Source organism: Mesoplodon mirus (assembly GCF_964341445.2).
Source record: "Mesoplodon mirus genome assembly, chromosome: 6".
NCBI classification, from domain to species: domain Eukaryota; kingdom Metazoa; phylum Chordata; class Mammalia; order Artiodactyla; family Ziphiidae; genus Mesoplodon; species Mesoplodon mirus.
Genome location: NC_138982.1, coordinates 101,024,033 through 101,049,993, shown reverse-complemented (window position 1 = coordinate 101,049,993; position 25,961 = coordinate 101,024,033). Strand labels below are relative to the sequence as shown.

At 41.0% G+C, this 25,961-nt stretch overlaps 1 protein-coding gene across 3 annotated transcripts in view; it reads left to right on the top strand.

Moving 5' to 3' along the window:
* ST3GAL6 (ST3 beta-galactoside alpha-2,3-sialyltransferase 6) overlaps window positions 1-25,961 on the top strand; it is an 80,025-nt gene that overhangs the window by 31,354 nt on the left and 22,710 nt on the right. For 2 of the 3 annotated variants that reach the window (XM_082625047.1, XM_082625049.1), the window contains 6 exons: window positions 10,886-10,985; window positions 15,264-15,341; window positions 15,512-15,581; window positions 20,576-20,685; window positions 20,894-20,997; window positions 22,243-22,306. In XM_082625047.1, coding sequence (XP_082481173.1) covers window positions 10,897-10,985; window positions 15,264-15,341; window positions 15,512-15,581; window positions 20,576-20,685; window positions 20,894-20,997; window positions 22,243-22,306 — 515 coding nt within the window. In that variant the 5' untranslated portion in view covers window positions 10,886-10,896. The remainder of the gene's footprint in view (window positions 1-10,885; window positions 10,986-15,263; window positions 15,342-15,511; window positions 15,582-20,575; window positions 20,686-20,893; window positions 20,998-22,242; window positions 22,307-25,961) is intronic. The other variant, XM_082625048.1, reaches the window with a different exon arrangement.

Here is a 25,961-nt window from a genome sequence, read left to right as displayed (position 1 = left end):
CTTTCGAAGTATTTGTCTATTTCTTCCAGGTTGTCCATTTTATTGGCATAGAGTTGCTTGTAGTAGTCTTATGCTTTGTATTTCTGTGGTGTCCGTTGTAACTTCTTCTTTTTCATCTCTAATTTTAGTGATTTGAGTCCTCTCCCTTTTTTTCTTGATGAGTCTGGCTAAAGGTTTATCAATCTTGTTTATCTTCTCAAAGAACCAGCTTTGAATTTTACTGATCTTTGCTATTGTTTTCTTTATTTCTATTTCATTTATTTCTGCTCTGATCTTTATGATTTCTTTCCTTCTACTAACTTTGGGTTTTGTTTGTTCTTCTTTCTCTAATTCCTTTAGGTGTAAGGTTGGATTGTTTATTTGAGATTTTTTCTTGTTTTTTGAGGTAGGATTATATTGCTGTAAACTACCCTCTTAGAACTGCTTTTGCTCCATCCCATAGGTTTTGGATCATTGTGTTTTCGTTGTCATTTGTCTCTAGGTATTTTCTGATTTCCCCTTTGATTTCTTCTTTGATCTCTTGGTTATTTAGTAACGTATTGTTTAGCCTCCATGTGTTTGTGTTTTTTACGTTTTTTTCCCTGTAATTGATTTCTAATCTTATAACACTGTGGTCAGAAAAGATGCTTGATATAATTTCAGTTTTCTTAAATTTACCAAGGATTGGTTTGTGACCCAAGATGTGATCTCTCCTGGAGAACGTTCCATGTGCACTTGAGAAGAAAGTGTAATCTACTGTTTTTGGATGGAATGTCCTATAAATATCAATTAAATCTATCTGGTCTGTTGTATCATTTAAAACTTGTGTTTCCTTATTAATTTTCTGTCTGGATGATCTGTCCATTGGTGTAAGTGAGGTGTTAAAGTCACCCACTATTATTGTGTTACTGTCGATTTCCTCTATTATAGCTGTTAGCAGTTGCCTTGAGGTGTTAAAGTCACCCACTATTATTGTGTTACTGTCGATTTCCTCTATTATAGCTGTTAGCAGTTGCCTTATGTATTGAGGTGCTCCTATGTTGGGTGCATATATATGTATAATTGTTATATCTTCTTCTTGGATTGATCCCTTGATCATTATGTAGTGTCCTTCCTTGTCTCTTGTAACATTCTTTATTTTAAAGTCAATTTTATCTGATATGAGTATTGCTACTCCAGCTTTCTTTTGGTTTCCCTTTGCATGGAATATCTTTTTCCATCCCCTCACTTTCAGTCTGTATGTGTCCCTAGGTCTGAAGTGGGTGTCTTGTAGACAGCATATATATGGGCCTTGGGCCTTGTTTTTGTATCCATTCAGCGAGCCTGTGTCTTTTGATTGGAGCATTTAATCCATTCACGTTTAAGGTAATTATTGATATGTATGTTCCTATGACCATTTTCTTAATTGTTATGGGTTTGTTTTTGTAGGTCCTTTTCTTCTCTTATGTTTCCCACTTAGAGAAGTTCCTTTAGGATTTGTTGTAGAGCTGGTTTGGTGTTGCTGAATTCTGTTAGCTTTTGCTTTTCTGTAAAGCTTTTGATTTCTCTGTGGGATCTGAATGAGATCCTTGCCGGGTCGACTGATCTTGGCTGTAGGTTCTTCCCTTTCATCACTTTAAAGATATCATGCCACTCCCTTCTGGCTTGTAGAGTTTGTGCCGAGAAATCAGCTGTTAACCTTATGGGAGTTCCCTTGTATGCTATTTGTCATTTTTCCCTTGTTGCTTTCAATAATTTTTCTTTGTCTTTAATTTTTGTCAGTTTGATTACTATGTGTCTCACTGTGTTTCTCCTTGGATTTATCCTGCTTGGGACTCTGTGCTTCCTGGAATTGGGTGGCTATTTCCTTTCCCATGTTAGGGAAGTTTTTGACTATAATCTCTTCAAATATTTTCTTGGGTCCTTTCTCTCTCTCTTCTCCTTCTGGGACCCCTATAATGCGATTGTTGGTGTGTTTAATGTTGTCCCAGAGGTCTCTTAGGCTGTCTTCATTTCTTTTCATTCTTTTTTCTTTATTCTGTTCCACGGCAGTGAATTCCACCATTCTGTCTTCCGGGTCACTTATCCGTTCTTCTGCCTCAGTTACTCTGCTATTGATTCCTTCTAGTGTATTTTTCATTTCAGTTATTGTATTGTTCATCTCTGTTTGTTCTTTAATTCTTCTAGGTGTTTGTTAAACATTTCTTTTATCTTCTCGATCTTTGCCTCCATTCTTTTTCTGAGGTCTTAGATCATCTTCACTATCATTATTCTGAATCTCTTTTCCCTGTCTCCACTTCATTTAGTTGTTTTTCTGGGGTTTTATTTTGTCGCTTCATCTGGTACATAGTCCTCTGCCTGTACATTTTGTCTGTCTCTCTGTGAGTGTGGTTTTCGTTCCACAGGCTGCAGAATTGTAGTTCTTCTCGCTTCGGCTGTCTGCCTTCTGGTGGGTTAGGCTATCTAAGAGGCTTGTGCAAGCTTCTTGATGGGGGGGGGACTGGTGGTGGGTAGAGCCAAGCACTGGCTTTCTTGAAAGACTGAAACAGGAGATGTGTGTATACTAGCTCCATAGCATGGTATAGCAGAAGCATTGGGGGGAAGAAGAGGGAAAGAAAATTATGCATATTCTTCTTCTGCTATGCAGAAAGGAAAAAACTATGTATTTAGAAATCAGCCAGAATGTATACAGTTGCTCCAGTTTGTTGAAACTATACTAATAGCTTTTCCAGGGAGGAGGTGTGTAAATCAAATTATAATTTTCTATTAATTTACTCAGTAATATCAGATTTTTTCCCTCTTAATTTGTATTAAATAACAGTAGCTCAGAACTTCAGATTTAAATTTAGCTTTTTTAGGTGTAATATTGCATACTGAATTTAGGTGTAATATTGCATACTGAATTTTATATGTGCTATTTTTATTTTTAAATTTTGGCCTATTGAGAATTTTCAGATCCTTCTAGTAGAAATCTGATCAACCAGACTACTAATTCCTTAAGATTTATCTCTAATTGTGAAATGAACAGTTTTTTCTTTTGTATTTTAATGTTTCTAAGTAAGTATATTTTAATAAATGCCTACTTTAATGTGTATCATTCCCTTGCTTAACAAGGTATTAAGTAACTATATTAATTTCATGCTGTTATAGTTAAAAAATACCATGATTAGGGCTTCCCTGGTGGCGCAGTGGTTGAGAGTCCGCCTGCCGATGCAGGGGACACGGGTTCGTGCCCCGGTCTGGGAAGATCCCACATGCCGCGGAGCACCTGGGCCCGTGAGCCATGGCCACTGAGCCTGCGCGTCCGGAACCTGTGCTCCACAATGGGAGAGGCCACAACAGTGAGAGGCCCGTGTACCGATTAAAAAAAAAAAATACAGTGATTATAGTTCTCCAGAATGTACAATTTAGAAGTTTCCCATAATGTACAATATAAAAACCCAGAAGGATCTCTTGAGTTGGGATGATAGCACCCCTGTTTTCATCATCATATGTGAAAAGGGCTTAGTGCAGTGCTGGGCATTTTGTAAGTACTTAATAAAGTGTGCTATTATTTATATGATCATCAGCACCAGAGGGTGGAGGTCCTTGGTATATAAATGAGGCTTCCAGACACATTTGGATCATACTATTAATGATAAGGATCATTACCTGAAAGAGGGGTAATAACAGAGTTAAAGAGGACTGAGGCCTTTCCATCCATTGCTGCGAGGTCCTGTGTGTCTTCTTTAAGGTTTGGGCTCTATGGAGATGGCTAGATCTAGGAGGCTTAGGGGACCCATGGGTCTGGACTAAGAGACTTAGACATTAATGCATAGGTAGAGCTGCAGCTCACGCTCACAGGGGCATGTGATTGCAGAGGAGAGTCATAAGCTGAGCAGTAAATACGAAGAGGAGGGAAGGCAGGATGTAAGATCTGTTGCCACGTTCAGACAGTCTTGGGTATGTGTCAGTGTGAGCTGAGGTCTGGTGGAGACCTGAATGAAGAAGAGTCTCTCCCAGGGTTGAATGGACACAGGCTGAGAGCAGGGCCACCTGGTAAGATTGTGGAGGTGAACCTTGAACAGGGGCACCTGGCTGAGAGGAAAGTTGTGGTTGAAATCCTGCCCATGCCAAGCTATGTGCCCACAGGGCTGTGTGGAGCCAGATGGGGTGTCCTTGTCTATTTTGCCCAAAGATGCAAGTTATCGAGTATTTTTGTTGAGCAGAGGTACGCTGGATGAGAGAGGAGACCGAACAGCAGCAGAGCAAGACCTCTGTCACTGGGGAAGCAGAGGGTATCGAGGGATAGAGTGGATGAGTACATGGTGTAGGATCCTAGTTCCTGAGAATTGGATGTTTGATTGCTGAGCTGCCGGGGTAGCTGAGAGAGAGAAGAATGAAAACTAGGAATGGAAAACTAGGGTGTAATTCAGGGACCCGGCAACGGGAACTCAGGCCAGGTGGATGACATGTCCAAGTGTGGGATCAGTAGGAACCTGACCAAACTGTTGAGCTGCTGCTGGAGGCTTCTCAGGCTCAGAGGTTGGGGTGGAGCTGAGCCTACAGATGGGCACCGGGGTGTGTCTGCAGCTGAGCCTAGAGGTCACTGGGTGGAGAGAGGCCGGGCAGGCTGGGTCCGTCTGTGTGTGGAAGCATGTTTCTTCCTTGGAGTCATGTGATATTGACTGAGATACCCACAGGGTTTTTGTGCTCAGAGAATAGAATGATGTTTCCAGAATTATTGCTGAATATGCTTTTTTCTAACTGGTTGTTGGAAAAACAAGCCTCTTTAGGTTTGAAAAAGCATTAGAGAGTCTAAAAATAAGAATCTGACCATTTTCAAGTGTCATTCCATAGGGTTTTTGTTTTGTTTTTATAAGCAATGCTATTATGGTTGCCCTGGGGCTCAAGAATATGCATTGAAATAGGAATCCACCAGTTTGATTCTTAATCATACTGAAGTTTGAGGATCACTGCTCCAGGACACTCAATAGAACCATGGAGGAAAAAAAAAAAATGGATTTACTGAAATCCAGAATAGGGTGGGGAAGAACAAGGTTGTGAGTAATAGGGTGTTATTTCAGCCCAGTTTGTGACTGTAAACTTTATCTCCATTTCATCAATTCCTAGAATTGATACCGCTTAGGGAGCTGGTAGGATGGGCAGATGAGACATTCTGTCATGTTTAGTCTGGTGTCAGAAGGCTGGACCTGCCCCAATGTGTAAGAGCTCCCATCTGGAGAGCAGCGGTACAGGGTGTGGACTCTGGTCTGATAGATACGGGTTTGAGTCTGTTCTGCAATTTATTAGCTCAGGTAAGTTAATATTCCTCTCAGAGCTTCAGTTTTCTCCTCTGTGAAATGGGAATTGTGAGTTTACTATTTCCCTCACAGGGTGGTTGTGAGGATCACATGAGATAATACACCAAAAGCATCTGTCGGGGGCCTTGACAAATGCTAAGCACTGCAATACCTTAATGATTCTAATCAGCCTATTCATTAGGCATTGCCATGTGCTAGGCATTTTGGATAAAAAATCAATACAGGGCTTCCCTGGTGGCGCAGTGGTTGAGAGTCCGCCTGCCGATGCAGGGGACACAGGTTCGTGCCCCGGTCTGGGAAGATCCCACATGCCGCGGAGCGGCTGGGCCCGTGAGCCATGGCTGCTGAGCCTGCGCATCCGGAGCCTGTGCTTTGCAACGGGAGAGGCCACAACAATGAGAGGCCCACATACCGCAAAAAAAAAAAAAAAAAAAAAAAAAAAAATCAATACAAAGCATCTCGTTATGAGATCTGTAACTACATTCAACGATTATCTACTTAACATCTTCTGTGTGACATGTATTGTTAGAAGTAGATGAATAAATGCGAATAGAATGATTGACGAGTCCTGCTCTCATGGAGTGGGGTCATTATTGTAACTTCTGTTATGGTCTCCGTATTTCAGTACATTCCTCCATGGTTCTCTTGAGAATCCTAGAGCAGTGATCCTCAAACTGTAGTTTGGGTCAGCATAAGAATCAGACTGGAGTGTTCTTGTTTCAATACACTTTTCCAAGCCCTAGAGACTCAGATGAAGTAGGGGCTCAGGAATGTGCATGTTAACAAGGCCTCGGCTGGTGCTGGCCCTTGGAGCTGCCATGTCACTTTGGGGAACGCTGCCCTGCAGCCCTCTCCCTGCAACCCATGTCTGTATTTGTCCTTTCGGAACTCTGCCCATCAACAGCGCACTGTCAGGAAGTTGTCAATTAGAGTTTTCTCTTTTGGGTTCCTTCCCCTCATGTATTTTGTCTTGATAGACAGGATGACACCAGGAATAGAACTGTGAGAAAGAAATGGTCAGACTTAAGTCTGTTTCTGTCTCTTGAACTGTGTGAGCTGGGACAACTCACTGAATTGCAGAAACTTTCATTTCCCTCATTCATCAAGAAGATGATGCCTGCACATCTGTTTTTTTTCTTTTTTTAACATCTTTATTGGAGTATAATTGCTTTACAATGGTGTGTTAGTTTCTGCTTTATAACAAAGTGAATCAGCTGTACATATACATATATCCCCATATCTCCTCCCTCTTGTTTCTCCCTCCCACCCTCTCTATCTCACCCCTCCAGGCGGTGACAAAGCACCGAGCTGATCTCCCTGTGCTATGCGGCTGCTTCCCACTAGCTATCTATTTTACGTTTGGTAGTGTATATATGTCCATGCCTCTCTCTCACTTTGTCCCAGCTTACCCTTCCCCCTCCCTGTGTCCTCAAGTCCATTCTCTACGTCTGTGTCTTTATTGCTGTCCTGCCCCTAGGTTCTTCAGAACCTTTTTTTTTTTTTTTAGATTCCATATATATGTGTTAGCATATGGTATTTGTTTTTCTCTTTCTGACTGACTTCACTCTGTATGACAGACTCTTGCACATCTGTTTATCAAGCTTGTTTTGAGCCTTAAATGAAGTGATGGACACACAAGCATTTTATGAACTTATAAAATATACTGTTATTATTAAAGAGAAGGAAAACCTGTTGCCAAGATTGAGCTCACTTTGGCATATGCAGATTATTCATCTATTGGGTTATGTATCATAATCGGGGAAGAAATAAACCTTTGATCCCTGCCAATGATTCCTGCTCTCCCTTGACACCCTCTACTCACACTTTCGGTGAATAATTGCTTTATGGCTTAAACTTTGTGAAGGATGTTTTAGGGACTCTGGTCTTAGTAGCATCTGCAGCCAAGAAGCTGATATGTGTTGTTTAATGTCAAGATCTTGAAACTTGTTTGTTTTGATAACTGAAGCTATATTGAAGGGGCTTTTTTTTTTCCTGCCCTTAAAGCAGGCACTCTGTGTTAAATTCTTACTGGTGTTCCTTTGAGTCTTTTGCTCAAAGCGAAATGGTTGTTTCATTTATAGACTTATAATTAGAGAATTCATTTATTTGTGGAAGTTTTTGCTGTGAGCAAGCAGAGGGACTCTACATGTTTATCACAAGGATATCCTGGCTGGCCCCAGTTTGCTTTGCCACTTGAATATGGATGCTTTGAATTGCCCAGGACATGTGAGAGAGTGGCAAAGCTTCCAAATTTTTTCTCAGGTGGTGTATGCAGTAGCTCTTCACTACTAGTAGGTTCATTTTACTTTTTGAAGGAAAAAAATGTTTTCTCACACTTCTTTGTCTTCAGCTAAACCGCAAACTGGTGAGGAAAAAAACAACATCTCGCTTACCCATACTTTTGAGCTCTGTAAAGTGATATATAAATTTCCCAAAGAATATGTTTTGAGGGACAGATAAGCAAATTGAACTGTAAATACTGAGTTCTTTCTCTAGACTTTCATATGCTATCTTACCTTAGATGTAAATATATTTTTAAAAAATTGCTGATACTGATAAGTGGCATCCTTGTTGGGTGTTTGCAAAACTGATGTTACTCTGGGTGGAGTTTTCAGTATTTAATCTGAGTATTTAAGCAGATTGTTTGGTGACTATTTTGGCCCATGGTAAAATGTCTTCCAGGACAGTCTTAAGCCTGGTATCAGTAATTTCTAAAACTTTCTCTGTCCAAGTCTAACTTGTGGATTCTAGAACTTCCAGAGTTTCCGAACACCCCTGATATCTGAGACTGTCCAATGTACAACAAAAAAGGCTTATAGTGTATTTTCAGCTGAGTTACAGGGTATAGAAAGAATTCCATTGTGTTCTTTGGAGTCTTTTATATTTATCCTACATTCATGTTTGTGTGACACTTGAATGAAAAAAATATTTTGCAGAGGCCAGTTCAGTCAAAGGGCTGAATGAGCCAAGGCCAGGCCACACCAGCTCCCTATGTCCTGCCATCATGAATCATGACTCGTGGCCTCTGGCCAAAGTGTTTAATATTAGCACTTGTCTCCCACATGAAGGGGAGGAGGCAGAGCTGGCATTTGTTGAACATGTCATAAGGGCCAGGCTCTGGGCTAGCTATCTTGCTGTCTTTGTTTCCTCGATTAACCAGTTCAGTGATTTGTCCAACATCTCCCATGCCTCACTGTCTTAGACTTTTACTCTGATCATCCCAAACCTTAATTCTCTCCATTACTTGGATTTTACCAATTATTTCTCAAGAAGCACAGAACCATACTTTTTCTTTTTACCCACTAATGATCATGCAATTTATTTCTTGCTTTTTACCAAGAATTTAAGGTGATTTCTAAAATAATGCACAATACATCAAGACATACATTGCACATGGGCAAGGAAGACAGAATAAAGTGGAAAGGGAAGCACAGGCCTGAGGTGATCTATGAGTCCTTTGCATGTTTACTCCCTTTGCCAGCAGAGGAAGTGGCCTTTCCGCCACAGCCATGCCCAACTGACTCTTTCTGTCAGATCAGTAAGAATACTGCACAGGCTACATTAAGGGCAGGCCAAGTTTCTCTTTGGTTTTCTCAAAACCCGTGCATTTTACTGTATAGAAAAAAAGCACAGCTGCCTTTAGCTTTAGAAAACAAACAACCATAAAATATACAAACTTATTCAGCACATATTTTTGTATCCTAGGTAATGCCAGACGCCCATGATTTTGGCCACTCTATCTAATAGCCCAAAGAGGTTGGCTGTGTGCTCTCACTCCTCAACATGTGAGAACAGTCAGGTTGGAAAAGGGAGACCTAAGGGCCCCTCCAAGCCAGGAATTACGTGGAGTTGGGCCATGATTCCTGTCTTCTGATTTCTAACCAGTGTTGACTCTTCATGGGGATTATGTCTGCTAAATTAGAAGTATGTGTAAACTAAAATTTGCTCATTGAACGCATTCATTTGCTTCCTCTTGACAGTCTTCATTTCTAATTAATTTATAATTAATTAGAACATGGGGGTGGTGGCTGCCTTGATTGCAGTGAGAAGCAACAGCTGACACCAAGGGAGGTGTGCTCAGCAATCTGCACGGGATAATCCCTACAGTTTAGGGTCAACTCCAAACAGCCCCACACCCTCATTAGCTCCAGAGGGTCTCAACTCTAATGGAGCCCAGAACGATTATTACATTTGTTACGATGACCTCACATGATGTTTAGTAGATTATACTTAAGAAGGCAATGGAGCTCTTTAAGAATCTAACCAATCAACTATACTTCAATAAAATTAAAAAAAAAATAAAAGAATCTAACCAGACTCACACGTTCGACACTGCATTGCCCCAATTGAGGTTAATAGAGACGGACAGGAGTGAGCCGAGTGGTACATTCAAGTATCTAGATGGACCAGAAACTTGATAAGAGATGCAAAGAAATAGTATATCTGTTTAAGCACCATGCATTGAAATAGATCTAGTATAGAAACATATATTAAATTTGTCTTTTGCATTTAATTACATGTAGAAGTGAGAACATACTCATTTCTGCCTTTGAAGCAGAAGTGGGAACTAAACAAAATGTTTTAGGCTATAAAAAATATATTTTGTAAAGGGTTTTTTTTTTTTTTTGCATTTATACTCTAGAGAGGGTTGTGTCCAGATTTGTGTCTACCTATAAATGTGCAGTGAACTATACTGTCCATTTAGTATAAAAACAAGCAAATAATTAGCTAAATTTACCTGTGCTGTGATACGGTGCATCTAAAAGTGTGTAAAAAGTGAGGATGTGGGAGGACTTCCCTGGTGGCACAGTGGTTAAGAATCCAGCTGCCAAAGCAGGGGACACGGGTTTGAGCCCTGGTCAGGGAAGATCCCACATGTCACGGAGCAACTAAGCCCATGCACCACAACTACTGAGCCTGTGCTCTAGAGCCCACGAGACAACTACTGAGCCCACGCACCACAACTACTGAAGCCTACATGCCTAGAGCCCATGCTCGGCAACAAGAGAAGCCACTGCAGTGAGAAGCCCGTGCACTGCAGCTAGGGAAAGCCCGTGAGCAGCAATGAAGACCCAAAGCAGACAAAAATAAATAAATTAATTAGTTAATTTTTTAAAAATTGAGGTTGTGGGAAATATTTTTAGTAGCTTTTTCCCCCCAGTTTTTTAAAATGAGAAAATGACTTTTTTTATAAATAGCATAAATAGCATTTAAAAGTCATTTCGAGCACTGACAAAACAAAATGTTTGTTTACATCTTAAGGCATATATTCATTTTCTCTTGAGATAGAGAAAATAGGTATTTTTTAATATTTCTGAAAAAAGTTTTGGATATGAAATAGATGTGTAAGATTTTGTTCTGAATGAATTTTTTTCCTATCTAACATGGGAAAGTATTGGTCTAAACATGAATCACATTGTGTTGATTAAAGAGGATGAGGAGAGACAGAAAAAATATTCACTTTCCGAAAATTTAGTAGGTGTTTCCAAAATAACAGGCTGATGTCAGTTTCTTATACTCTTCTCTCTATATGTTTATTCACTAATGCTTGTATGTAAGCCATTGTGTAAATCACCTGTATAACGATCTTGCCTTTCCCTTGGCCTTCATCCCCTGTGTTTCAGGTGGGCCAGCCATGAGAGGGTACCTTGTGGCCATCTTCCTGAGTGCTGTCTTCCTCTATTATGTGCTGCATTGTATATTGTGGGGAACAAATGCCTATGGGTAAGTTTTATTTTTGCTGTTTAAAAATGACTACCAAACTGGTCTTTCACATAGACCTGCAAATGATATTAGAGGGACCTATTAAAAAAAACAAAAACAAACAAACAAAAAACAAACCCTGTAACATTTTGAACCTTTTCTAGCTTTTCCATTATAAATTGGAGTTTTACCATTCTAGTATCTTATACATTACATCTAGCAGTTTAAATATTGATAAACAACAACATCTTTTTATTGACTTTTCAGTGAAGCAGTGGTGTTGACCATCTTTGGGACATCACATTTTTATTTATATAATTCATCTTTTTGAATTGATGGAGTAATTCTTAGACTCAGTGGCACTTGATTCTTAGAGTCTAAAATGTTTAGATAAGAGACTGTTGATAAAATGTAGACACTACATATGGTTCCTTTTGTTTAAAAATATTTGGTGAATAATGTATGTACAATTTGAAATGACTTTGACTTGAAATGTCACATATAAAACTTGAAGAGGCACAGGTAGTTTTATTAAAGAGAAAACTTCTATAATAAGATTTTTATCATTTTTCCTTTTTTTTCTATTTTGAAAAGTACTTAGTTTGAATAAATTAATTGCAAATAAAAAATTAGCTACAGTTTATAGCCTGAATAGAAATGACTAGAATAAATACCACTTGATTTCCCTGCATTCGTCACAAAGCATGTGACAATCTAGAAAACTTCAAAATCAATTATATTTCTTTGAAAAAGGAGTAACAGCAGTTACTGATACATCACAACTCGTCAACTTATAATACAAGCTTCCTGACATGCATTTCCTGAGTGAACCCAAATGATCTTTTTTTAAAACAAGGAAATTTTGACAAGTTGAAGTGAAGTAAAGTAAAATAGTTCATGGCTTCTAAGCAACAGGTTTTGTTTTTTAAAAACCAAAAGAAAATTCAGAACAGCATTGTAATAGGAAAAATTAAAGCTATGCTACCACATACAAAATTTTGCTAGAGTCAATTGAGTATAACACAACTTTTCGAGCCAAAGGAAAACAAATCAAGAGATTAAAAAAATGATTCTATCTAATCTAAAAGAAATCTACTGATTTCTACAAGTGTCACAAAGGGTTTGAGGTAGCGCAACTGTCTGTACTTTCCTTGTGGTGTGTTTAAAAAAAGGGGGGTGGGGTAGGAGGAGGGAGAAGAAATGTTTTCTTGCTTCTGAAAGCAAAGAACTTATTGGAACTAGAGAATAAACTGACCATGCAAGTATGTCCCTCCATTTGGCTGTCACTTGTGCTCATCTGCCAACCAAACATTTCCTTGCGTCCCACTGTGGCAACTGTCCTTTTAGGATTCAAGCCCACAGTTAAGGCTGGTCTGTTAGATTAACAACAACAAAAAAAGAGCACTGTCGTCATTCAACCCTTTATACCTCCCTAAATTTCTTAACACCTGAATAAGTCCAAATACAGGATAGCTGATTAAGCCTTTCTTCTTCTAAAAGCAAATCGAGTCACTGTCCTTTCTTGTTAATTTATGCTTTTTCTCATGAGAATGATTTTTTTCTAGAAAAGTGAACAGATGAACCACAGTTTATATCTAAAAAATAAACTTGCCAAATGTTGCTGATACTAAAAACAGATTAGTTATCATGGGAGGAAAATTAGATAATCTAGGTTAAATTGCCTACTGAAAGGTGAATATAAAATGTTTTGTAGCATTAAGTTTTTGTTATAGTACTACACTCGGGAGAAACATTAAGGAAAAAATCTTTCCCAATTATCTTCAATGTGGTTAAAAACAAAACATCTCGTACATAATGGTAATTAATATGAATTTGTTTTTACAAAGTATTCTAATTACCAAATTTCATATTTAGATGGGGGTGGGGAGAGAGGCTCTCTTGTCCCTCTTCCTAACTTTGCAAATCCTTGAGCTATGCTTTGCTAAACTACCATTCACACCAAGTGTGAGACCATCGTTACCGTGCTACTCTATCAAGAACATTCTAAGATATTTTCTATAATAAAGATAGAGAAAAAGTTAATATACATGTTGCTGTATTCTACAATGTTTGCAACAAACTGTAAACTAACATAGTTTGAACCAACAGTACCCTCAGTTATGCAAAACACTTTTTCAACCCTGAGGATGGGTGATTCAGAAACACTAAAGGCATCAAATTAGACTATGTCTATTTCTCCTCAAAATATATTTTCAAAACTCAGAATTCAGAAGTCTGATACTTTTGGAAATTCCTTTGCTTGAGTTTCCCAGATTTTTGCTCAGAAATTGCTACTATGTATTATAAATGTTTAAAAAAATTCTTCATCTTAATGCAAATGACCAGAGCTGAAAAACTGACATGGACAACAGGTTGGAAAACCCAAATCACTTAGCTTATAAATGCATAATGTAATCCTGGAGGACAACTGTCTGTTAGTCTAGAGGTATCCTTTTTCCTATTGTCAGTCCTTTGGTGAGGAATCAAGTTTTGATGACCTTTAAATCCTGAATGAGTGGTGAGTATAGGATGTCAAAATAAACCACATAAAAACTTCCTGCCTTAGACAAAAGTTCAGTACTTTTTGCCAGTGTTTGAATAGTAGATCCTAGACCATGTTTCTAGGTTTTGTTTTGTTTCACTAGATTAAAAAAATGATGCTTCTGCATTTAACTTCATCACTGGTTGATTGTAACGCTCTTTATGGAAGGAAGTTAGGCAAATCATTGTAATGCTCTTTATGGTCACTGGAAAAACCCAGTGCCAGGTGGGTCGGTTTGGAAACAAGTTTTGAGGTTTTGGACTTAAATAATGAGCCATAGATCTTAGAAGTCTGATTATATATCACATGAGGATCCTACTGCAGGCATCTCTCCCTCCACCTCTGCCACTTCTGTCTCTGTCCTGTACTTAGTAATGGAAGACAAGAACAGAAAAGAAAGCACGAAGTTTACTAGATTGCTAATTCCCTACAAATCCTATTCTTGGTCACAGGGGAAATGATAAAGAAGACAATGAAAAGGGTCCAAATTCAGCACAGTTTTCTTGTCATCAGAATTTGAGGAACTTTCATGTCACTCCTAAGCTAACACATTAATCCAGACACAGAAAGTATCGTGAAATTACCTCGGATGCTGGTAATTACCTCGGGGCTGGAAATTACCTCGGAACTTGCTTCCTTAAAAACTGTTTAAGACAAGTAATTGTCTTTTTTTAAGAAAAAACACCCACAGTCTTCACAATATCCCAAAATAGTTTGTTTTCTGGTTTGATAACCTTAGAAACCAAGTAATATCTTATACTTTATTTTGTCCTCTGACTATAATTTGGTTTTTGTGGCTTGGTGTGCTGGCCCACCATATTTACGTACCTTCCTTACATATAAATCAAGAGAGTTTTGCCATTTGGGGTATTTACAAAAGATGATTCTCTGCATCTGGCCTCAGACTTCAGAAACCTAGCAGTTTTAACTGTGGATTTTGTCCCAAAACAAGTTTAAAATTGAGTCAATCCATGAAGGGTTTAGGCTGTTTCTCTTTGAATCCTGTGATTGCAGAAGACAATTGATTCGTTTTCTTTGTTAGATTAATTCTCCACACAACTGATGATCATTAATAGTTTTTTATATTAGGCTGTTTTGCTCTTGCCTGGCTGAGTCTGGGTCCTGCTGTCCCCTGTCCCCTTCATTTGTTTTCATTGTTGTGCTCTGTCTTGTATCACAATACCCTTTGAAATTGTGGAGACAAGTGCTCCATTCAGGGGACGCACAAGTGCCTAACCTGTGCCAAGAATAGAGGGGAGTTAGATATGTGACTCTAAATGGTGGAATTTGTGGACTCCCCGGGGCACGGGCAGGGGCTACGGAACCTGCTCGGGGCAGTGTCTCTGTGGCGTTTGCTGCCCATGGGTGTCCCCACGTGTGCAACGGAGGAGCTACATAGCCGTGTGCATTTCTCAGGCTTTCAGGAACTTCTAAACCGTGAGTCTGGTCTTGGCTTCCACAGCGTGATGATCCCAGTTCTTCTCAAAGGGTCCTTTGAGTCACTGCTCTTTGACCTTTCTGGGTCACTCGTCACCTCAGCCTTTTCCACTCTCTCTTGCTTTGCATCCATGAATCCTCAAATGTGTCCAGGACTTAGGAGAAACTTCTGTCATCCCTCAGGGGCTGCGGTGAGCGTTTCTATTCCCTGCCTGAGAAGCCTCTCACTGGTGGCACCGCGTGGGTTCCCAGGGCATTTTCTTCCCTTTGGGTCGTCTTCCTAGTTCTGGTTTCTGACTGACGCTATTTTTGTCTCATAGGGTGCCACCTGTGGAAATGAAGAAGAGAAATAAGATCCAGCCTTGTTTATCAAAGCCAGCTTTTGCCTCTCTCCTGAGGTAAAAATACAAAAGAAACCGTGGCACACAAAATGTTCAAAATGCGTTTGTAATCATTCTCCACACTTGTTTGCTTTTTTTCATGCAAATCTTAGCAGTATAAGTACATAATATGATTATCCTACATTTAAGGAAGAGCTTGACTATCCTGTGTCTTTTTGTGCTTTTAGTCAGAACTCTGCATATATTTTAAGAAAAGGCATTGAAGAACTCAGTCAGACCAGTATTCTTTTCACACAGGTGAGATTAGAGAGGTCTATTTGTGTTTGATCATAAAAGAGTGCACTGTCCTTTTAGGGTTTTCTTTCCCCACCCTTGTTCCCATGTTATTTTCCACCCTTGTTATTTTTATTTAACTTCTAGGTTAAAGTTTACAGTAGATATTTTCCTTTCACAGACTTTTAATGAACTACATAGAATGTAAATAATGATTGTTCATTATGGTTGTCAGGATTTGTAGAGAATTTACTCTTCCTTCCATAAATATTCTTTTCCTTTGTCATCACTGTTTGATAGAGTGCTGGTCAAAATGCTTCCAGATTAATAGAAATCAATGACAGTCAGGTCTGGGCATGTTGAAGTGTGTAAAACACATACAAGCTTTTCAGCATTTTATCTTTTAAGGATCTAAAATTAACATTGTCTTTTCTTATATTCTTTTATCGTATTACTGTATCTCTCCTTGACTGGTTCTTAACCTTTTGGGGCCACAGGTCCCTTTAAAAATCAGCCAACCTGGGCTTCCGTGGTGGCGCAGTGGTTGAGAGTCCGCCTGCCGATGCAGGGACACGGGTTCGTTCCCCAGTCTGGGAAGATCCCACATGCCGCGGAGCGGCTGGGTCCTTGCGCCATGGCCGCTGAGCCTGCGCGTCCGGAGCCTGTGCTCCGCAACGGGAGAGGCCACAACAGTGAGAGGCCCGCGTACCGCAAAAAAAAAAAAAAAAAAACAGCCAACCTTCTGGAAAACTTTAGATACATAAAATATTTTTACATCTGACTACAGTTGTGCCGCGGCTGCTTGTAGTCAATCTGTGGGTGTGTGTCCAGTTGGGATCACCGCAAAACTAGAAGAGTGATGTTAAACATTTTTTTTTTTTTTTTTTTTTACCATGACCCATAGTAAGAAATACATTTTGCTTTGGAACTTAGTATCCATACGTATTTATAATAAAAAAAAAAGAAAGAATTTTTACCTTTCCTACTCCAGATACCCTGTATTCTGTTATATTCACTTTTTAAAAATGAGCTGATCATGACTTGCAAAATTGACTTCATGAGCCACCTATGGGTTGCAGACTGCAGCTTCAGAGTGCTACTCTAGAATCAAGGCACTCTTCAGCTTTCGAGAGAAAAGGCATTTTCTTTCTGAGAAAACCCAAAGGGGTTAAAGTATTTATGAAAGATTGCTCAGCAGGTGTGTAAGTCTGCACATTTGTCACGTGAACAGTATCCCCTGGCGGCAGAGCTCCCTTTGCAGTAGCCATCAGGAGAAGCTCTGCTGGGAAACCTGGCGGAGTTACCTGCAGTGCTATGAAGAGGACACCTTTCCTTAGCGTTGAGCTTGGGTGTGGTTTCATCTTTGTCAGGTATGGGTTAGTGACTCCAGATAATAGTTACTTCACTTTTTATATCTTCGGTTTCTTTGTCTCGTCGACTGAAAAAAAAAAAAAAAAAAAGCACAGCCTAAAAGTTGAGAATGTTTTATTTGGGGACCTTACTGAGGACTGTAGCCTGGGATGGCAGGCTCTCAGCTCTGAGGAACAGTTCCAAAGAGGTAAGGGAGGAAATATTGGAGTTTTTGCTGAAAAAGACAAACAGACATGTAGTCATGTTGCAGGAAGGTGGACCCCTTCCAGGGTCCTAGAGTGAGTTCTTGTGTAACACTCGGAAATGAATTGTCTGCGGAGACGCACGTGCTGACAAAGCAAGAGACTTTATTGCGAAGGGGCGCCGGGGCGGAGAGCGGCAGGGTAAGGGAACCCAGGAGAACTGCTCTACCACGTGGCTCGCAGTCTCGGGTTTTATGGTGATGGGGTTAGTTTCCGGGTTGTCTCTGGCCAAGCATTCTCACTCAGGGTCCTTTCTCGTGGTGCACGCATCACTCAGCCAAGATGGATTCTAGCGAGGAGGATTCTGGGAGGTTGGTAGGACACGTGGACTGGCGTCTCCTCTCTCTTTTTGACCTTTCCCGAATTCTTCCGGTTGGTGGTGGCTCATTAGTTCCGTGTTCCTTCCCAGGACCTCCTGCCGTAAAATAACTCATGCAAATTGTTACTGTCTTTGCCTGGTCAGGGCAGGCGGTTTCAGTCAGCGTTTCCCTTAACAGTCAGGTATCAAAAGATGACTGCTAATCACAAAAAAGCAGACGTCTCAAGTTAATGATTTTAGTGCTTCTCTATGAATAGGAAGATGCAGGAGTCTGGGCTTATTGAAATTATTCCTTTTGATATGCACCTTAACTATCTAGGGGGAGCATCCTGTTTTTCTCCACCGTGTATCCCCCTCGGGGTGTACCGTCTGGGGCGGCTGCAGTGGGCTGAAGGCTTGCTGGCCTCAACATCCTTTGTTTACTGGAATGGCAGGCCACATTTTTTTTTCCACAGTCTAAATTGGTTAGTAGAATTTATCTTCCTTTCCAGGCTTTTGTAGGAGTAACAACAGCAAAGATGATCATTATAATGTAATACAGCATACTGTAACATAATACAATGTAATATATAATTATTACAGATAAGGCGGATACTTATTGAGCCCATACTCTGTGTGAGACATGGAGTTATCGACTGAAAAAAAAAAAAAGCACAACCTAAAAGTTGAGAATTATGTTTTATTTGGGACGTTACTGAGGACTTAAGCCTGGGATACAGCCTCTCAGATAGCTCTGAGGGACTGTTTCAAAGAGGGAGGAGCCAGGATTTATAGGAGTTTTGGGGAAAAAAACAGGGAGTCGAACATCAAAAGATTACTGCTGGACTTCCCTGGTGGCGCAGTGGTTAAGAATCTGCCCGCCAATGCAGGGGACACGGGTTCAAGCCCTGGTCCAGGAAGATCCCACATGCCATGGAGCAACTAAGCCCGTGCGCCACAACTACTGAGCCTGCGCTCTAGAGCCCACGAGCCACAACTACTGAGCTCATGAGCCACAACTACTGAGCCTGCACTCTAGAGCCCATGCTCCGCAACAAGAGAAGCCACTGCAATGAGAAGCCTGCAACGAAGAGTAGCCCCTGCTCACTGCAACTAGAGAAAGCCCATGCGCAGCAACGAAGACCCAACGCAGCCAAAAATAAATAAAATAAATAAATTAAAAAAAAAAAGATTACTGCTAATTAAAGAAAAACCAGACATCTCAAGAAAATGAATTTACCCCTTTTCTACATGTGGGAAGATGCAAGGAACTGTATTATTGGAATTATTCCTTTGATACGCACCTCAGTGATCTGGGGCCAGTATCCTGTTTTCCTTCCTCCTGAATTCCCCTCAGGGTGCACAGTTGGGGGCGGCTGCAGTAGCCGAAGGCTTGATGGGCTTCAACATCCTTTGTTGACTGAAATGGCAGGCCACATTCTTTGCCACAGTGCTTAACAGTTATTTCATTTAGAAATAAAATGTAAGTCACCTAGTACACGGTCTGACTGGCAGTATCCCACCAACTCCGAAGAATAGCGTCCTTTATTGCTTTCACCTCAAGGTGCAAAGTCATCTGTGGTTTACTTTCCCAAGGAAGCCTGGGAAAGATCTTGAACCTCCTCTCAATCTTAAGTCAGGTGACCTGACACTTCCTCTCCCCAGAGTAGATCCTAAGCTTAGGGATCAACCCTGATACAGATAATGACCTTTTGAAGTTGGCTGGACCCCTGAGGCTGCTAACACTTGTCACAACTGAATCTAGCAGGCACACCCTTCTCGAGTAGGAAGGGCTAGTTTCTCACCTCTTTGCTTAGTCTGAATATGGTATGAGTTCTTAGCTCTAAGGATCTTGAGCTCCTGTGACTTGCCTAAGGTTAGTGGTTCCTGGGTAGCAAAACCAGGATCAAGCTGAAGCTAATTTGTCCCTACTCTACTGCTGTTTATTTCCATTTTATCATGCAGCCTCTGAAACCCCAGGGGCGCTCTGATCTCCACCTGCAATTTTTATACTAAGGAAGAACAAAACTGATAAGGCCGGAAAGAAGGGGCCATGTGTTGGGGATGGGATAGGGATTAGCTTGACTTGCTCTGCAGTACTTAGTCCTGGTAGGTGGAAATGGCATTTTAATATGTGCTTTACCTCTTCCTTATCTCCTTCTTTTTTTTTTTTTTTGATGTGGACGTTTTCAAAGTCTTTATTGAATTTGTTACAATATTGCTTCTGTTTTATGTTTTGGTTTTTTGGCCCGGAGGCATGTGGGATCGTAGCTCCCTGACCAGATATTGAACCCGCACCCCCTGCATTGGAAGGTGAAGTCTTAACCACTGGACCACAAGGGAAGTCCCTGTTCCTTCTCTTTAATGAAAAAAAAACTTATTTCTTTCTATTTCATAATGGTCCCATAAAGAATTAGTTTGGAGTTGAAATTCATTCAGTCATTTCTTAAATGTATGTTGACTGCTCTGTGCCAGGAGCTAAAAGTGAGGGAAAAAAACAGAGAAAACAGAGGCACCTCATCAAACATTGTTGTCTGAGAGAGTACCTGAGTGGAGCAGGGGGGCAGGACAGGCAACAAGAAGACAAATATCCGTAGTTCTTGTTCTTGAGTAAATTTTAATTTAATGACCTCAGGAAAGAGTTCAGTTCTAGCTACCTCTAACTTTCAGTGTTTTTTTTTTTTAAGAAGATGTTGGGGGTAGGAGTTTATTAATTAATTAATTAATTTTGGCTGTGTTGGGTCTTCGTTTCTGTGTGAGGGCTTCCCCTAGTTGTGGCAAGCGGGGACCACTCTTCATCACGGTGCGCGGGCCTCTCACTGTTGTGGCCTCTCCTGTTGCGGAGCACAGGCTCTGGACTCGCAGGCTCAGCGGCCATGGCTCACGGGCCCAGCCGCTCCGCGGCATGTGGGATCTTCCCGGACCAGGGCATGAACCCGCGTCCCCTTCATCGGCAGGCGGACTCTCAACCACTGCGCCACCAGGGAAGCCCCAGTGTGTTTTTATTTTCACAGCTGACAACAGCTTTATGGTACCTTTTCTTTTGGGAGTGGATCAGCATCTGTACTTTTACTTTCCCTTATTTCTTCCTTTGTCTCTTCCTGTAGATGGCTGTCACTGGTGTTTGCTGGTTTGTAAATTTTGTGCCCCCCCTACTCCCCACCCAAAGCTGTTACATAATTTTGGTTTTACTACTTGGAAAGCGTTTCCCTTCCAGGTGTGTAGATCCAGTGTACATTCCATTCTAGGTAATATTTAAGTAGTGTTTAAGATGATTTTTAAAGAATCTTAAAAATAGTTATACATTCATGTATAGTTAATACAACAATAGGAATGACGTACTATAGTTATTTACAGTTGTGATTTTAAAAACATGCAAATATTATACACATTTGGGAAAATCATTCTTTATCCTTTTCTTCCAGGTTTCATCAGTTTCACCCTTTTCTGTGTGCAGCTGATTTTAAAAATACTGCTTCCTTCTATGGTAGTGATAAGTTTGATTTGCCCTATGGGATAAGAACATCAGGTCAGTAATATTATTCTTACCCTGCCCTATTAATATGAGTGGTGTTTGATGTGAATCACATGTTTATATCATTTTAAGGCCTTTTAATCTTTCTGTTTCATAATGATTCCTAAGGATATGATTTGGGGATTGGGTGAAAGAAATTAAATTTTTTTTTTTTTTTTTTTTTTTTTTGCGGTAGGCGGGCCTCTCACTGCTGTGGCCTCTCCCCCTGCGGAGCACAGGCTCCGGACGCGCAGGCCCAGCGGCCATGGCTCACGGGCCCAGCCGCTCCGCGGCATGTGGGATCCTCCCAGACCGGGGCACGAACCTGTGTCCCCTGCATCGGCAGGCGGACTCTCAACCACTGCGCCACCAGGGAAGCCCAGAAAGGAATTAAATTTTAATACATAAATCCCCATTAATTTTGAGTCAGTGTGGAATAAAAGAATGAAAAAAGTAGATTTTTTTGTTTTTGAGAAACTGCTTTTCACTTTTGTTTTGCCACCGTATTATTCATGAGTTCCAATGCCTTACTTTATTCCAATTCAGAATTAGCAAGACAACTCTATGGGTTAACTTCCTCCCTATTTCCCATTTCACCTCTTTACCTATGAGTTTTATTTTATGTCATCAGCACATTCTAGGTCCTTGGTCAATCTTTTAATTCAATCAGAGGATATTTTATTTTTGCTAAATTTAGAGAGAATTACTCCATTTACTAATGATGAAACGATTTTCCCTCTGCTTGTTGACAACTGCTTTGCCTTGCACAATTTTATATTCTAGATTTTGAGGGACCCTGAAAGCCTAGGAGGTGACAAGCCTATAGTTTCCCAAGTTAGACTTTTCTTATTCACCTGATCCTGTGTGTGTGTGTGTGTGTGTGTGTGTGTGTGTTTAAAATACATTGCAGAGAGTTTGATAATCTAATAGGTTTAAAGTTGCAGGATATTGATTTCTATACCAATGTCAGTTTCAGAATCATCTGATATGATTAATTTTTGGTTATGATTGTTTTTCGATTAAGCATCTTATTTTTCTGGGGTTTTTGGAGAATGTCCTTAGAGCATTTACCATTTTGAGTGCGCCTGTTAAGTAGTGCTGGCTAATTGCGGTTGTAATATGAATTTTCACCACAGAATAAATCACAGGTGGCCACTCCAGTCTGAAGTGGGCTTTGGGGAGGGCGTTGGATAAGGCGGTTTACTGTGCACCTAAGAAGTCATGATTGCTTTTATTCCTAATACTCCATTTGTTTTCTAGCCGAATACTTTCGACTTGCTCTTTCAAAACTACAGAGTTGTGATCTCTTTGATGAGTTGGACAAGTGAGTTTGTTTTCTTGCTTCTGTTTTACTTTTAGTTTTAGCTAAGTTGATTCAAAACATGTACCCCAGTGTAAAATATATTCACCCAGGAAGATTCCATAGCTTTTGTGCATAAATAAAATGCCTAGGAGTTATTTCTATGACACTTGAAGTAAACAAACTACAAATATAGTTTAGAAGTTGCATAATTGGTTGGCTCAAAAGATTGCAGACAGTCTTGATGATGTGCCATGCTAGTCCCAAGTCAGGACTTTTTTTTTTTTTGCTGTACGCCGGCCTCTCACCGTTGTGGCCTCTCCCGTTGTGGAGCACAGGCTCCGGACGCGCAGGCTCAGTGACCATGGCTCACGGGCCCAGCTGCTCCGCGGCATGTGGGATTTTCCTGGACCGGGGCACGAACCCGCGTCCCCTGCATCCGCAGGCGGACTCTCAACCACTGTGCCACCAGGGAAGCCCCCAAGTCAGGACATTTTTAACCCATGTTCATCTTTTCTAAGTTGTTGTTACTGAAGAATTAATTCACACTCCCTGTTAATCAGCTGACAGCCTCCTTCCATGGCATGGTTCCCATACCTTCCCATACATCTTCTAAACCGCTCGTTCATGAGGATCTTTTCTGTTTCACTTGAATGTTGGATTTCAGAAGCAGCTCTCTTCCTTTCATTCAGAATTACATTTGAGGGAAGTGATCAGCTTGCTTAGATACACATTTTCTGACTACAAAAGGCAGTTTAGTTTTTAGAAAAATTTGGTGTCCATTTAACCCCTTAGGAATTGAGTTGCCAAAGACAGACTTCTTAGCAAGTCAACTTATTTTACAGAGGTGGACTTATTTCACAAAGTTTTAAGCTGTACTTTAGAATTTGGCCAGTTGTCCAGTGGGATGAGAAGGGTGATCTGCAGCTGTGAGGCCTCCATTAAAAAGGAAAATGGCAGAATTCCCCCTCTTATCCAAGAGAATAGAGGTGCTTTTTGGTGGGTGCAGAAATGGGGGCAGTAGACGGAGGTGTGAAAATGGAGATAGTTTACAGAACAGAGCTGGAGGAGCAGTGCTAGATTTTGTCTGAATTTATCTAAGTTTTCTCTGTCAGGGGCCCAGATTATTGAGGTGTAGATTATGTAATAATGTTGGTTCATTTCAGTTTGTACTTTTTATAATTTAAAACTATGCCAGCAACCTAATCGATTTCAATTTTTGATTGCATATCCACAGCAACCATATATATTCTTTTCTAACCAAAATTTATACAGCTCTCATCTGTAGGATATTGCTTTATGCAGACCTTTGGCATGTGTGCTTTTTATCAATTCTCTCTAACTTTTTACAACCACCCTGCAAAGTATGGTCGATGATCTCCATTTTTTAAATTGAGAAACTGAGGCCAGGCAAACATATATAGTTTGTTAGAGCTGGTAAATGTCAGAGCCAGGATGTGAACCTGGGTGGGTCCATCCAGGGCTGGATGTTTGACTTAACAGTGATAATGGTTATATCTTAAATAATTGTAGCAGGTATCTGCAAAGCTTTGAAAAAAATCCTTGGCCCTGTAAATGTGAGATACTGTCAGGATTCTTGATCGGACGTGACTGGAACTTTTGTTCTTGCCTGTTTTTTTTTTTTTTTTAATTTATTTTTGGCTGCGTTGGGTCTTCATTGCTGCGCACGAGCTTTCTCTAGTTGCGGCGAGCGGGGGCTACTCTTCGTTGCGGCGTGCAGGCTTCTCATCGCAGTGGCTTCTCTTGTTGCGGAGCACGGGCTCTAGGCGCGCAGGCTTCAGTCATTGCCTGGTTTTTATCTTAGAACTAGCCGTGCTTTATTTAGTTGCTTTCAGAGCCTCTTCCTGCACAGGTATTCATCATCTGTATGTGCCTCAGCCAGGCTACCTCCTCTCTTCTTGCTGACTTGGTCTGGCTGCTCCCCACCCTTTCCTCCTGCCTCCCAATCCCACCATCAACCCACGTCAGGTCCTCAGCATCACTAGCATTGGGAGGGAGGTGGGTGTGGGTGGTGAGGAAGCACTGAACATCATGCTGATTGCACAAAGGTTCTTGAGTCTGAAGTTGTTAAGAGATGGAAGTACCATTAAGGTACAAGCAGAAACTGTGCAGGTATAGAGTGAATGGAGGCTATCCCTGTAGGATCCTCCCAGAGTGAGGACAGTGATGCACTAGACACTCAGCATTGCTGAATTGCTTGTGTGATGTGTGCAAACTTGGTCCCTAGAGACTTCAGAAAGAGTGTTTTGAAAGTGGATAAGAATATACTTGTGACAATATTATCTTCATTTAGATATTAACTTTTAGGAGGAGTTCACGTGTAATAATAAGTTTTACCTACATTTTAAGTAAGTCATTCTACATTTGTCTGAAACTCACAGTACAATCCAAAGATCATAACAGGCCAGCCCATGCCTGAGCAATAAATATATTTTAAGTAAACCCCAGAAAGGCAGAATACACTAACCTGCCTATCGCTGCCTCGGAGTCAGCTTAGTCTACCCCCCAGATAACCTTATACATTTCCCATTTCTCCTCTCTGCCTGGGGAAATGCTGTAGAAGAAAGAGGTGTGAGAACTGTCTGTCCTTCTCTGGCAGAGGATCTGGACCGCCCTTAGTCGGGGAGTCCTCCCTGAGCCCTCACTGTGGATCCGGGAGCTGTGGCCCTCGTGTACCAGGAGGAAGCCTTTCTGGCCGAGGCTTGCTCACTCTCTGTAGGGGTCTGTGGGTCAGAGAGGAGGGGCTCAGGTGGAGAGAGGTGAGAACCTCATTTTCAAGTCCCTTCCCCCTTTGGCTGTTCTGTTCACCTTCTATCCCCTTTGTCCCTCCCACAAAGGTTCAAACATTTTTTTTGTTGTTTCAAATCTGAATCCTTTACTTATAGCATGCATGATGCCCTTGGTTGGGATAGATTTTACTGTGAATGGGAAAACTCCAAATATCAGTTGCATTTGCAAGATACAACTTTTCCTCTTTCTTACAATTGTCATGTAAATGAAGGCTGCAGGTAAGCAATCTCAGGCCAGCTTAGCAGCTGTTGATCATCAGAGACCAGGGCTTCTCTATTGTGACTCTGTTATTCCTCCTTATGGTCCAACCTGACGGCTGGACTTCACCAGTCATATGTGCATTCTGGCCAGCAGGGAGGATGAAGAGGGAAGGGCATGCCCCCAGCCATTAAGACTGGCCTCCTTCTTTAAGGACATTTCCCAGAAATTACATATAACACTTTATTACAGCCAGTGATGTGCTGGAGCCTGTTGGTACCAACTTGTGAGAGCTGCCGCTCTTCCCAAGTCCGTGTTCAGTGCCATCAAGGTAGAAGCTTGAAATTAGCCGTGGTGGGAATATATTTATACCATGGAAACTGGCAAACACTGCAAACTAGGGCTTCCCCATCACCCCCCTCTCTCCCAAAGAGGACTGATTGTTAAAAATTTTCTAGCAACCACCAATTATATCCCATTGGCTAGGGGTATAATCACAAGGCCTTTCTGGAAGGTGGACTGGAAAATGTAGCCTCTATTCCATGTGGCTGTGCACCCACCTGAGAGAGAGAGAGAGAGAGAGAGAGAGAGAGAGTCCTATTTTAAGAGACAAATGAAACATAGTTACTGAGGGGCAAGTAGCAGTCTTTACCAGTGTTGTCCACCATTT